At 40.5% G+C, this 15,307-nt stretch overlaps 1 protein-coding gene across 8 annotated transcripts in view; it reads right to left on the bottom strand.

The window, feature by feature from the left end:
- Positions 1-15,307, bottom strand: part of ARID1B (AT-rich interaction domain 1B) — a 441,225-nt gene that overhangs the window by 29,023 nt on the left and 396,895 nt on the right. For 4 of the 8 annotated variants that reach the window (XM_055267947.2, XM_055267976.2, XM_055267989.2 and 1 more), the window contains 4 exons: positions 14,908-15,053; positions 7,940-8,049; positions 7,057-7,215; positions 871-1,080 (listed from right to left, as the gene is read on the bottom strand). In XM_055267947.2, coding sequence (XP_055123922.2) covers positions 871-1,080; positions 7,057-7,215; positions 7,940-8,049; positions 14,908-15,053 — 625 coding nt within the window. The remainder of the gene's footprint in view (positions 1-870; positions 1,081-7,056; positions 7,216-7,939; positions 8,050-14,907; positions 15,054-15,307) is intronic. The other 4 variants (XM_055267956.2, XM_055267966.2, XM_063632612.1 and 1 more) reach the window with 1 other exon arrangement.

Here is a 15,307-nt window from a genome sequence, read left to right as displayed (position 1 = left end):
CTGCAACTCCTGGCCTCAAGTGATCCTCTTGCCTTGGCTTCCCAAAGTGCTGGGATTACAGGTGTAAGCCACTGCACCCCGTCCTGTACTTGATTTTGTTACACAGGAGTTTTCTCATCTATGCTTTGGGGCTGGTGACTCATGTATTTAGAAAGACAAAGGTTACACAGTGAGTACCTTTTCCCTGTTCCTATGGCAGGGCGTGGTCCTACAACTAGACTCCTGATTAAGGAGTGAGGGCTACAGTGAGGAAAGCCGGTGCCTGGGGTATGAGACTTCAGGACGCACTCACTCCGAGAGTCAAGCAAGCACACAGTGGAGAGCTCCTTAAATCTGCACCCCAGGCAGCTCCCCTGTCACACCTCAGGCTTAGCCCGCTGGAGGTCACAGCAATGACCCTTCTAACTGTCCAGTTATTGTGGGCATGGTTTGACAAGTATCACTTAATTTTCTTGCTAACCTGTTCTGGATAGAGGGAAGCAGTAAATGTGACTTATATCTGACACAGATAATTAATTCAGTCATCTGTAAAACATTTCTGAGTATTTACTATAAACTACTGGCAGATTCCAGAGAATTCTGGAGCTGTAAGGAAACCTACAGGAAAATCTAGTCTGGCCCGCTGTATACATGACGAAACTGAGGTCCAAGAACATGACCTGCTGAGGTCACACTGCGAGTTGGTGGCAGAGCTGGGGTCCCCCGGTGCTCCCTGACAGCACACAGACACGGGCTGCAGGAAGGCGACTTTCACACAGGCTTAGCTTTTCCTTTGTGAGAAAAAAAATGAGTCCACACATTCAAAGAAAGCCACTGTAAGAACTTAACCACAATGGTTCCTTTTTCACCCCCTCCCTCACTCATTCTTACCTGGGCCAAACCCCCAATCTCTTTGACGCAGACGTAGAGTCGGAACAGGTCCAGGGGCTTCTTGCCCACAGCAGGCAGACTCGAGACAGGAGAGCCTCTCTCCTCCATGAAGGTGAGGTATCGGTCGACCCAGAGCTTTCTCTCTGGCTCATTCCCCAGCTCGTACACCTTCGTGATCTTCTCCCCAGTAGTGGTGGAGGAGCTGGACTTCTAGTACCCAGAAGCAGCATGTGGAGGTGGGGCATGGGTGGGTAGAGGGAGAGGGAAGAAGGTGAGAAAAAAGTAATGAGCTAACAAATACGAGAAGAGAAGAGATTAAAAACTACTGCTATCACACAACAATTAGGAATGAAGGCTACTAGTTCAGGCACAAACTATACATTTTCTTAGTTAGGAATTTACTTTTACTTTAAATAAAAGGCCCAAACTCCCCCTTTTATACACTTAAAAACAAAAACAAAAAAGAACAAAGCCCCTTTTGGATATAAGCGTTGAATCCCAGAAGGCAAAATTCCAGTGACACCTCATGTTATTTTTAAAAATAAAAGGGTTCTAGCTCATGGAATGATCACAGTGAATTAAAATTTTTACATGTGGTATTATAGAGCCCAAAACATTAAATGGACTCCTACTTTTCCTTGTCAAAACAAGAATGGCTAAAGGGTGTCTTCGTTAAAACGCTATAGCATCTGAAGGATAAGCAACCACATAGTGCTTACTGAAAAATATAAGGTAGGTTTCCAGGCACGGGAACCAGTGGTGTGGGCTATAAGCTCGTTTTTTTTTTTTTTCTTTTTTTTTAAGATAAACTAAGGGTCAACCAAAGCTTTGGGATTTATGGATAAACATATACATTTATTTTTATGCCCCTGTATTTATATGCTTGTGTGTTTTATATTGATATTCTAGTTCTTGGGTTTCTATGTACCTGCTTTTACCTGACACTAAAATATCAAGAGTTGCCGTTTCTGAACACCTGAAGCCTACTCCGTGGATTACATAATCTGGACAGGTAACACTTTTAGCCCTAGGCGGGCCAACTGTCTCTCTTCCCTTTCTTATTTATATCTCTATATTTGTAAAAATATTGTAAATATTTGCAATACTAGGGTTATTGTACAAAATCTTTTCTCAGTTCTCAATAAGGATTTCTTGGAACAATAATTTACTTTATTTATTATGCATACCTAGGTTATTATTTGCAATATAGAGAAATTATTATAGACAGAATTCTTAAGTTTTTTTCCTTTTTTCTTTATTTAGCTTAACATAATTTTAAACATATTTCTGAAAGTTTGGGGGGTTAAATAACATGACTGCCATTGAGGCTAGATGTTACCTTATTTAGCAGAATGATCTCCAGTAAAAGTAGGTCCCTCAGAAAGGATGCCTGAGGATGAAACTTATGCAGCACGTGAGGCCGCCGCTTTCCCTTTAACTAACACGTGATTCTCCAGAGTCATGGGGCTGAGATTTTAAGCCTTCAGCTTCAGAATTACTGAGGCATAACATCTTTATCAAATATGTAATGGGTGATACAGTTGACGTAAATAAAAAATGTAGAGATGATAAAAAATAGTTGTTTTGTATTTTAGGATATACTTTGTTGCTGAGGTTAAACTTCACATCACTTAAAAACTACTTTAGATAAGAGCTTAAAAATATATATGTATACATATTCATATATGTGTGAATATATATATATGTCTATAAACCCATATGTACACTTGGAATATAGAAACTATATATCCAAATAAGTTTTTAAAGCTTATTTTTCACATTCTTATACCCAAGGCCTACTTGACTAGGAAAAGAGGCTGCCCTAACACACCTTACACAAGATTCTCATCTGAGCAGCACCTCAGAAGCTCTGCCGCCATTAATGGGACAGTTATTAAAAATAAGTTTCTAAATTTTAGTATGGAGTTTCCCTTTTTATTGATGGGACAGTTATTATTAAGAGGTTTCTAAATTTTAGTATAGAGTTTTTTTTTTCTTTGGGGAGTTACACTTAAAAAAAATGGGTCCAATGTTTTTCAGAAGTGAAAATTTGAAATAAGAACATGAAGAAAAAGGCATTATAATCTATAATCAGTTAACGTTAAAGCAACTTCCCTCTTGCATTTTATTTGTAAAAAACTGAGGTAAAAGTTTGAGATTCAGTTTAAAGATAAGACAAATAAAAGCAATCATTTCAATTTAAAACTGCTCCAATTAGCTCAACCAATATCCTGTTTGTAAGATCCATCTGCTGTTCCTGGTTTGGTCCTCTCTAAACTGAAATGGGGGAGTGGTTCTGGATGAATAGAATCGCAAACGGAGCAACGGGGCACAGAAATGCTTGTTCTTGCTTCCGAAGGGACTGGATTCTTACAAGCTGGAATAGGCCTGAGATAATAATGGACACAGTTTGACTATATATTAACTTTTCTCTCCTTGGTTAAATAAACTTAAGTTTAATTAACTTGTGCCTATCTCAATTTGTTGCCATAACATTGGAAAAATTAAATGAAGATATTTTCTAATAGAATAGTTCTATTTTTCACAATTTTTAGATCTTCTAAAAAGCATTTTTATGGCACCATAATGTAGGAAACTGCATCTGCAGGGAACTGACACGGTCAGGCCTCAGTTTTTGTAATAAATCCCGAAGAGGCCCCCCCGAGGCTGGCTCACTAAGCTAAACCAGGGCCTTAGTTCCACCACCGCCACACGCTTTACTTTTCCTTTGCAGCACGATGTCACACACTGCGTAAAACTGTATGTTTTGCACGTAACTATGTGTCTGACACCCACTTTTCCGACTCGATTCTAAGTTCCACAAGGGAGGGTTTGTGTGGATGCTGATCACCAACACTTAGCGCGGTGCTCTGCATGCTGGAGGGCTGTGATAGCATTTTTTTTTCCATGAGTGATTACTCCAATGGATGAAAAGGGCGTGAAAAGATTGGCAACATGCTAACAGGAATTAACAGCTGATTCAAATATCCTATAAACAGGATTTCACTGAGCAAGGTGCGGAGTGAACGTGGGCACAGTCTAGTAAGGCTGAAGGATGAGCAAGAGGTTGCGCCCGCTGCCAGCACTCAACACCTCCACCCCAGCTTAAAGTTTGCATACTGGGCAGACAATGACCACAGCCAATATTTGGTGTCTGAACAGAGGGCAATTAAAGACTTAGTGATTAAAGAGTATGTACGTTATCACTCTCATTACTGACCAGGCTCCGAACATACCGTCCTTGTTCATAGACACTGGCTTTGGATAAAGGTCTTCATTTAAACTCCTCCCACTGACAGTGGGCAAACAAACTCACCCTTCGGAAAGACGGGTTCACTTTTCCCAGTCACTAAGGCCTACCTAGTACTGCTTCAGTGTTGTAAAAATTGTATCCTACTGCTGTGAAACTTTGTGGAGGCAAGAAAAAGGAATGGAAATTGCTGTAAAATTACAGCAAGACATTATTATGGTGCCACAAATGTTTTCCTTGCATATACTTTAATTAAGCCTATAAGTACATTTTCCTCAAGTCTTTTAGGCAGATTTACATTTCAGCAGTCTTTACCATATGCCTGGTAATATGTGTATGTGTATGTGTATGGACAAATGTTTATTTTTATTTTAGAATGTTTTGTAACAAAACAATGCTGGTCCACAGTACACTGTCAAAGCACAGAGCATCTTCATCATTTTGCCTTTTCCAGACCTGCTGTTAGACAGGCTTTATTAAGGCCACTATTAAGAGCAATTTTAAGTCCAAATTGAAGTGGCATCTCAGAAAGAGCAGCTAACTATTCCGGGGTTGCACGTATTTGCAGTGATTTGATAGCAGAGATAATGTTAGGTTCTTCATTATACTCTCTTTTGCTCCCCTTTTTGAATTAGCATCTCATTCAAAAAAGTGGCTGTTTTCTCAACACAGAGCAATAGTCTGACATTTTCCACTACTGTGAACTTCAGCTTCTCTTGTTCCTATCTACTACAGGAGCCAGAAGTTTGCTTGCAAATTCTTAAAACTATTTATAGTACAGGAAGAGATCATGTATATGGAAATATTGACAAAAAATACAATTTCAAGTTTAATTATAATCATAAAACAAAGTTTATAATTCAGTTTGCTATCGTTTTACATTAAAGGAGAAAGTCAGATTTTGATAAAGTCTCCTACAGTAGACGGAGATAATCTTAACTAGTGAATTAAAATATTGTTGACTATCTCAAGCCTTCTTTATAAATCAATGAAATTAGCAAGATGAAAAGTTTTAAAGAATATAATATGGTCTATTGTTAGTCTTTGTTTTTAATAAGTGCTTATTCTTAATTATTATCTTTTTTTTTTTTTTTTTGAGACGGAGTCTCACTCTGTCGCCCAGGCTGGAGTGCAGTTGCGTGATCTCGGCTCACTGCAACTCCGCCTCTCGGGTTCAAGTGATTCTCCTGCCTCAGCCTCCCAAGTAGCTGGGATAACAGGCGCCCACCACCATGCCTGGATCATTTTTGTATTTTTAGTAGAGACGGGGGTTTCACCATGTTGGCCAGGCTGGTCTTGAACTCCTGACCTCAGGTGATCCACTCGCCTCGTCCTCCCAAAGTGCTGGGATTACAGGCGTGAGCCACCGCACCCAGCCCTTAATTATTATCTTAAGTTTTAAAGATTATTGTTTTTAACCTCTGAAATTCTCCCTCTGGGCCAACACACAAATACTTTTGAGAAGTTATCTGAATTCTACCTGTTAACTTGAGAGCATACTGATTCAGGAATGCTTTTCCTGTTAAAAAAAGAAAACAAAACAAAAAACCAGAGTAGACTATGAGGGAAAAACACAATGTCGGCTGCCTTCTGAGACTCAAAGCAAATAACACAAAGACATCAAAATGCAGGAGTTGCGTCCCTTCCTGCGAGTTCGGATGCACCCCTCCTAGAAGCGCACTGTCTGCTATACCCATCCTAGAAGCGCTTTCTCTTTCATCACGGGTGCTGCAAAATCGAAACATAGCTACAGAGAAGATAAGAGCGAATATCGCCCTTTCTTCCTCTGAAAGAGAAAATGCTGGTTATCCTAGAGCTGCATGTGAATTTTACAAACATTTACTAGAACAACCAACTCTTCAAGCCTTCAGGCTCTATCTGTTTAAACCAGTGAATGGATAATTAATAGCAGCCTCCTTTTGGGGTTTTGACTAGATTGCCAGATTCTGCACAGCTAAGGTCTTCTTGCCTCCAACTTGCCTTCCTGAGCCGTGCTCATCAATACATCGTCTTACAGAAATGAGCATGTTAATTAAGCCTTCTTGGCAAGTAATTGCATGTTTTTTTTTTTTTTTTTTTAAGATCTTTTGATTCTTTATATGAATGTAAAATAAAGGTTGCTACAGCACCATTACTTTTTTTTTTTTTCTCTCTAATGGTACAGAATTTCTTTAGTAGGAAACTAAAGGCCCACTTCTAGGGTCAGAAGAACATTGAGGCTTACAAAATTCCCTGATACATCCATGACATTTTTGTTATAATTTATATATCATACAGAAATCAACACTTAATTTCAAGATTATCAGCAGTCTTGTGCAGAATACAATTGTTCTATCTCAACTGATTCTAACATAGGTACACATTATTAAACTAAAAATTCATTCACATACTAACATTTCTACATTATTAATTTCAGACAAATGGGTTGAAAATAAAGCAGGGCTGATGTTACACTAAACCATAACCAGACTGAGTATTTACTTCTTTCAGGTAGGCAGTTTTGAAATAGATAGAACATGCAAAATACAGGTCAGGGGCCAAACTTATTCAGTCAATGGCTGCTATTAGTTCCCATATAAATGGAGAAGTAACGCATTTGAAGAATCTTCTGTAAGTGCATAATGGATCAGACATTTTTAAAAAGTCACTGTGTGAAGGAGTTTGGACCCAGTTAACACACTCGCATGCTTTGTATAGAGGTGCTTCTTTATAACAGCTTTTTCATTACCAGAAATCAACTTCTTTGATGCACGCAAACTTTATTCATTTTGTCACTAATATGATTATTTATAAAGAAAACCCTTTCATGGATAATGAAGAAAAAGTCTTATAAAACAAATAAACAAGCAAGCATTCAAGTAGAATTAATTAATTATCAAAAAACCCCAAAAAAACAAAAAACAAAAAAAAAACAAAAAAAAACCAGAGCCACTTACAGGGCTTGATGGAGTCTTTGGCCAGCCTGGGCTGCTAATGCTATCACTTTCATCTCCATGAAATGAGGAGATGCTAGCAGAGCTGGGGGACATTGGGGAAGGGACTGGCAGGTTGCCTGGGGTTGGGGGCTGAGAAATACCCTGAGAGCTGTAGCTATCCTGTGGTAGAGGAATAAAAAAAAAAAAAATGACAAAGGTAGGGCAAACTTTATTTAAAATAACAAAAAGTACATCCACTTTAACAAACTAATTTTTTTATATATATTATATATATATATATAAAGACATGTACAAACAAACACACAAAACCACACATAGATAAAGGTATTAAAACAACATTCTTAATTAGTATAATTGGGTAAGTCTGCTGGATGCTGGAGAAGGCCAGTACGCCACCATGCTTACTTCAAGCTTACATGGAATGCTAAGCATGGGTTACCCCTTATGAAAGAAAGAAAAAAAAAAGCTGTTCACCTTATTTATCAAATAAGGCAGGAAAGCAAAATATTAAGTATGTTGTTGTTGCTGAGGCGGCCAAAACAGGAAGCTATAAACTGAAGGCAGAGAAAATGGCTGCAAGTACCGAAACCAGGCAGGACCCCTACTTCTCCCCACCCCGAAGCATTTTTCTTAGGTGGGTCTTGTCCCTCCACCCCTCTCCCCCAACCGTGAGTTAATGCCATAAGAACTAGTAACTTTCAGATCCACACCATGAAGGGGCTGGGGAAAGAAAAGAAGACTACAAACATGTTGCACAAAATGAAGGCATGCAGAGAAGACCAAATGAAAAAAAAAGTGTCGGCCAACACCAGTGAAGAGAGAACGACATGGCAGCTTTTTGCTAGGCAGACCCCACACCGCGTGCAGAGGCGGAAGGAAGTACCTTTGACTTGCTCTCGGGCTGTGGAGTGCCTTCTTCTTTGCCATCTGCTTTGAGAGGCAGGGGCAGTTTGGATTCACCAGGAGACATCATATCTGCAAGACCCATAGATGCTAATCGAAAACAGGAGAAAGAGTTTAGGATTATACGTGTGATTCGTCAGACTGTACTCCTGCCAACACAAGTTACAGAGTGAAGCAGGAGGCCCTCGCATTTCCCTTGAAGGAAGAAAAGAAAAAAGAAATTGTAATGGGGAGCATATTAATTTCTGAAATGCAAACAGCACCGCATTCTGGCAAAATCCTTTTTTATCTAAAAAAAAGGGCAGTCATTCTGTGTGCTTAAGACCCACACCACTGAAGGTCAACTTACATCAATATTATTTTTTCAAAATTATTATACCTTTAAAAGAGTAGGCAACAAGTGGAAATAAGGCAAATGTTTAAATTACTAATCAGGAGTTGGAGGCAAATGCTGGGTGTGCATATTTTTTACCTAGGTACTAGAGGATTTAGCGCCTTCTTAATTTCATAGGTGCAAATAATCTATATTTGCAAAATTATTTGACATTTCACAGTGTTTCTTTTGAAAACCTTATCTATTGCATGTGGTCTAGTCAACAATAAGGGAAGACAATCACAGCAGATGGCTTCAAAAACAATATAATTAAAAACACATTTTTGAAGGAAAGGATTTCTGATTACTTTGCAATTGTGCTGGGATCCTTTCAGTCTGTCTGAGAGCCTGTGGTCATCAACCCTTATAGCAGCTCAATGCCCAGGTCAGAGGCCCACAGCAGCTCCAGAGGCAACACCACTTCTTCTAGCCCTGGGCTCAGAAATCCAGTCAATTCTATCTAGGCTTTAGCATCAAAGGTTCACCATAGAACAACTGATTTCTACACATTCATTGCAGATACCAGTAGACATTTTCAGGTTAAAAATATGGGTTTAGATTTCTTTTTAGTGGAAGAACAAGGCTAGAGTAAGGAATCAGTGTAGCTATCCAGGGAGTAACAGCTGAATTTCTACAGAACCCCACTGTGAAAACCATCTGCGCAACACTGGGCTGCAGGGGCTGTGAGTGAGGCACCAACCAGATGTTGAAGAGTCAGAGTGAGGAAGAGAGGGAAGGAGAGAGAGGGGAGAGAATGATGAGCCTTACACATGAGTGGGAAGAAGCAGAAACCAGGCCTATTTCAAATGAAAATAAACCTGAGGTTTGATGAACAGGGCCCATTCTACATTCTGCAAATGGAAGTGCTGGCTCAACCATGGCGGGACACATGTAGCGTAATGTGCCAAGAAAAAAAAAGCTTTAAAAAAGGCTCCGCAGATTGCCCACTACAAAATGATTATTGCACATATTCATGTATTACTATGTTTTAGAAAATAATTAGTTTTAATTACAGCAGTGAGAGAGTGAGCAGGCTCTGGTGAATTAGCTGGCAAGCTTTGTGGTGCTAATTTGCTAATATCGTTAGCATCACTGCAGGTTGAGACCACAGGTCCTGCCAAAAAAGCCTACTCTGCCACGTGCCCATGAGTTTACATCAGCACACTCAACAATACACACTTTGAAATCCCGTCTTTTCCACGGGCACACTGGCTTGTTTTTCAAAGCCCATTTGCAGCCCAGTCAGTCCTTAAAGTCATCACAACACACACAAATCATAATTGGGATGTTTTTCTTTTTTTCAAATTACTTTCAATACTTAGACTTTAAGAACTGGAACAAAAAGCTTTTTCAAGTGATGCAGCTGCAGAGAAAAATCTATTGGGATCAGCTAAAAATGCTGTTATTTTTGTGAATGTGTGAAACCTCAAGCAGCTGAGAGATATTACACCGCGAAGACCGCCTTGTTCAAAGCAGCGGATTGGACTGCTTCCACGCAGTTTTGTCTCTGGGGTCTAACGAGATATGAATTAGTAAACCTGTACATTAAAAAAACACCCTTTTCAGAAGAATAGAAGGATAAAAAGAGCAGGATGAGTGCGAAAAGAGGGGCTTATGTATGCGAGTCCACATGTCCTGGCTAGTTGATTCAGAGTGGGTTCAAAGGAATGACAGCCAAAACAATTCCAGAGAAAGTGGTAAAGTCATGGGCACATGGCTTCTGTGGCATCGAGCTTCTCCAATGGTTTTAAGTGGTAGTTTTGTCAGTATTTACAATAAATTATGTATGAATATTATTTTGAAGGCAGGAATAGTAAGATTCTATTTTACGCATTAAATGTGTTAGCGTACACAAAAGCAACTTGTAAGCATACAGAACTAGGCCAATATGTATTATGGAAATTACTGACAATTTACACTGATTTGAAAATCAGACTTACATGAATATAAACATATTGTTGGTCTGAAATTCTCCAAATTTCTTCATTCTCTATTATATATTTTAAAACAGGCATTTTGGGTGTGCAAATAGAAAAATTATCAAAAGTGGCATTGTTCTATTATTTTGAGAGATAAATAAGGATAGAATTTAGAGTAATAAATAGTTCTATTTAATATTTCTACCTTATAAAATGTTTTATTTTACTAAATGGATCAGAAGGTCTTTCCTTACTGTGGTTTTTACTATTCTTTTTATTTAAATGCTTATTTTTGACTTCTTACCAGAATTCTCAAGGAATCACTGAAACGAGCCATATGCCTCCCAAGGCAATGGGACTCCAGGGGCACTGTTTTTTCTCCTTTCCCAGAAGAGAAGGACCACGACCATTACAAGGACGTGTTAAATCAAGGCACTGTTCCTTCTCCTGTTGACACGAGTAATCCAGTATGTAAAGTTCAGACATAAAAAGGGGCAGTAAAGAATCTGTGACTGCAGAAAGTGCTGCCTGAGCACTGTAAATACTTTTCAAGCACCAGCCTCTGGCTTTACCATTGAAATTTAAGAACTAGAACGATTTCTTACAGTAAGTGTGGGTCAAGGTCCTAAGGCAGCTATTCCACAATGGATTTAATATATTCAAAAGGAACGTAAAGAACATATGACATGAGTCAAACCCAACTTCAACACTCATGCCTGCTTTCTTCCTCTTCCTTTACTCAGTCTCCTTACAAGTCTGCAAAATCATTCCCAGAAGATGGTGAAATAGGTCAGAAATGCACAGTTCTTTTCATTTCATGGTAATACACCAGATTGCAAAATATTTCATTTCTTGTTTTTGAAAACACAGAGGGCTGATCTACGTATGTATATCCGTGGATGTTCATGACTATGTTTACATGTGGCAAGACAGAAAGTCCACCGTGAAGGTAACACACACAGGATCTAAGAAGGGCTCGGGAGATGCATTGCTCTCATTGGGTACGCAAGGCCCTGAGAGCCCTAACCGGGAGGACCCTCCACGGCGCAGGGTGGAGCCAGCAAGCACGCTGGAGGCCCTGCATATCCCGTCATTGCCATCAGCGCCCCCTCCACACTGTGGCCACCCCCAGGACACTGGCCATGCTGGGTGGCTTTCCAAGGAAAGCAGCTCCCCCAGCCACCTACAGAGTCTGGAGCCGTTCACATACTTTGGCATAACCTCAGGATATATTTTCCCCCAGTTTAAGAGATTTGGTTTTCATAACTTATCAAAACCCTTTTATCAAGTCCTTTGTATATGGTGGGAGGGCAGCAATTCACTTGAAATCATTACCTTAGAGCAAGCATGCAAGTGAGCACCCCAGCAACCTCTGCAAACAACCCGGACAACCAGCCCCTCGCAATGGTGCTGAAGACCCAAACCTTCCTTTGTGAGAGACCCTGAAGTCCCAAGACAGAAAACAGTGATCCAGCTGGAAGATTGATATTCTAGGCGTAGTTTTGTGGATCTTTTCTTTTTTTTTCAATTTCAAAGGAGCAAATCATCTGGTAAACAGCTAATGCCCCACAAAGCTGGCGGCAGATCTGCCAGGAGACTGTTGAGCAAAATACCTCCACATTGGCGCTTCTCAAACTTGAGCTTGCATGCATGAAAACTACCTGCGGAAGTGGTCAGGGATGCGGATTCCTGGACTCACCTCAAGAATTCTGAAGGGACCCCTGGAATCGGTAGTTTTAACAAGCACTGCAGGAGGTCCGGAGGTAGGACGTTCTCACTTTTTGTGGTAGTGTGACTGCCTTTTTCTTTGTAAAGGCCTACTGGAGCAGGTATACCCTGTACTGGCAGGGCATTAACAGGACACTTTGCGTTTGGGACTGAGTGGTGCTAGGTTAGCAGAAGGACTCACTTCTGGAATGTGCCCAGGGCTCTCTGTGAGAAAGCCTGGTTCCAGCGGCACATATGGCCGCTCCTGTGCTATTTATAGGTGGCAGTAGGAGAAATGCCCTACATTTTGTAGAGTAGCGTCTGGTGAGGCAAACTTAGAACCACAGATGGGAGATATATTTTTTGGAATTTAGATGTCCACTTTAAGATGACGGTTTATATGCAGACAAGTGCAAATGACTAATGAATATTATAAAACTCAACACAAATAAGTAAAACCTAACCAATCACGCATGTATTGTATTACAGTGTATTTAACAAGGGTATACATGATTTGTAATTCTGCCCACAGTAATACATAATTCTAACCTTTTAATCTAAATAATTGAAACAAAACAAAACCAAAAAAGCTCTTTAGAGGGAAAAATTCCCACTGCTTACCATCCTCCTTCCCTTGGCATTTTAAGTGAAGAAATAGTTGTCACATTTATACTCACACTGACTCCATTTAAATAATTACTTGCTCACTGAAGCCTGTCACAATCTGTCACTACACAGGAGGATTCTTTTTGGCCCCGTACACTGCCTACAACACAGTTGTTTGAACTCGGTGAAGAGGATGCTGGAATGCCAGTTGCACTGGCTGCTGAGGTTCAGAAAATTCCACCACCAGACCTGGCCATCATTTATACTGTCTTCGCCTTCTCCAAAAGTATATTTTGATGGAGAAATGCTTTGCTGTTATCACTGGTAATTTATCTCCATAGGCCCAAACCAAGGAGACTGAAGTGATGGTGATCCCGCCATTTCTGGCCCATCTCTTGTGCAGTCAGGTGGACACTCCCGCATCCCGACGCTCACAGAGGCTGTGCTGTAATGCTCTGCGTCACTCCTGTCTCTCTGAGAGATCAGAACGCAGTAAGAGCAGATTCACGTGTACCTGCCGCTAGGTGCACAGCCAATGCTAAATGGCCAGTCCTCCTCTGTTATGCATTTCACTTAATCAAAGTGGGATAAAATCAGATCAATGTGTAGAGGAAAACTGGATGTTTAAATTATTAAAAATTCAATGTTTCAAAAGGTACAATGCAGTAAAAAATACATTACCACCCCATACAAAAGATCGTGAGGATGGATGGCGTTTCACTGAACAGATTTCCTCTGTACGGAATAATGAATAGCTGAATTATCTGAATAATAAGAACAGAAAGAAACCCTCTCTGTGAATCTCCATTAAGCTGGCTATTCCTTAGGAATACATAAATCTTCTGAGGCAGGGCACTGTGCCATCTGCTTGTTGCTGGTTGTTTTTGTGGCTCTGGGGTCCAAAGGAAGAAGGGGAAAATGAGCACTGCTGACATTAGGTGAAAATTGATTGTGTGATTTCAATGCTCTGAAGTAATTTTATTCCAGCAAGTCAGACAAAACATAGTATGTCACGACCCAATACTCTGTTACCTGGGCCAGCACTGGTTAGGGAAATTAGGGAAAGAAGAGGCTTCCAGCTAACAGGCTGTTTGCAAGCTTTTCACCTTCATCTCGAATGTAAAACATCCACCAAACTGTGATGGAGAAGCACTCAACACAGCATCAGGAAGGGCTATTTTATTTATTTAAAAACCTTCATTTTTACCACTAGTTTCTATATGTTCCTCTTTCACAAATCTTTCAAGAGAAGTCATCATGGAATGTCACCCTTCAATTAGGTCCTAGAAATCAACGACACAGAAGCTCAGACAGGAGGCGAGCCCAGCCTCTCACTGGCTGTTCCGCCTGACAGAGAAACATGAACTTCTGGGGAGGCCTTTCAAAGACAGAGAGGCCAGAAAGGAGGTGAAAGGCAGAAGAAATGAAAAAATGTCATCAGAAAGAACCAAGGCTCTGGCTGTCCCATGCATTCCTAACGCATCACGGGGCATCACAGGATACACACTGGCTAAGCCACGCCCTGCAGTCTCTGAAGGAGGGAATCCTCCCGTGAGATCCATTCTAACATGTGATAGAGAGTAACAGGTCACTGGAAATACACATCACTTTATGTAAAAAGTGGCACTCGTTGTCTTTAGGTAGTTATGGAACCTGAGGAGGGGGTTCAAGGGTCTTGAGGAGTCTAAGATCATGGGAGATATGCACAGTTTTAGACACTCTCGATATTTTCCACACATTGGCTACTCATCCACTGCAATCATCAGGCATGACTTTTAAGAACGCTACTGTGGAGATTATAAAACAGGTTAAAATAACTAAACATCATGAAACATTTAAAACAGTTTCCCAATAGAGACAATCTGCACAGAGCATTTATGAAGCAGCTACTTCCAAGCATACGTTTAGAGGTGTTTCCCTAAATGTAAAAAGTACTTCAAACCCCCCTTGCTCTGCCCTTCCAGCGATTTCCCCTGAAATGTGAATTCTTAATGTTTGTCTCCACCACTACCAAATGGAGAGAATGTGAGGATCTTCCAATACTAATAATTCCCAAAGAGAAAGAGAACTTAGTGTGTATATTTAACAATCTCCGATAATACTTGAAGTATGTCCACTTGTTATACAAACACAGATTGAATAAAAATAATTTACACAAAATATAATGTAATTCTCAAGTCTTAAATAGATGGAGCAAGTTTCTGAGAAGCAGAAAAGTAGTGTGATTCCCACTTTCGCCAACTGATCCACCTTCTCGGGCCGTTTAGGCAGATTCACTGGTGGAGCCTAAGAGGAGGAGAGGGGAGCGAGAGGGGCTGAGGAGCACAGAGCTGCCAAGGTTACCTGCCGAGCTGTTCACCATGGCGGGCGCCATGCTGTAGGGCGGCGCCTGCGTGTTCATCAGGCTAGAGCTGTTGTTCATGGGCTGGCTGTAGGGAGAGCTGGAAGCCATAAGTCCACTCTGGTTCATGCCGGGGAAACTGCCTTGCCTACAGGAAGAGAAAGCACAGCACACATATACCGACCATGCACATTAGCAGAGGTTTGCCCTGGCAGTCATTTCTACTGATGCATTTATGTAAGGGGCGGGGCTATAACTTTTCATGTTTGTGTAGAACAGATTATTTCCTGGAGAGAAAGGCTGAATTCTATTGCTGGGTAACTCTTTAATACACCCCTTTACAATTCCAAATATTACAAGTTCTGCAAATAAATTACACATTTTTAATCATGTCAAGTGTTC

Source organism: Symphalangus syndactylus, chromosome 2 (assembly GCF_028878055.3).
Source record: "Symphalangus syndactylus isolate Jambi chromosome 2, NHGRI_mSymSyn1-v2.1_pri, whole genome shotgun sequence".
Taxonomy (NCBI): Eukaryota; Metazoa; Chordata; class Mammalia; order Primates; family Hylobatidae; genus Symphalangus; species Symphalangus syndactylus.
This window is presented reverse-complemented; position numbering and strand designations above follow the sequence as displayed.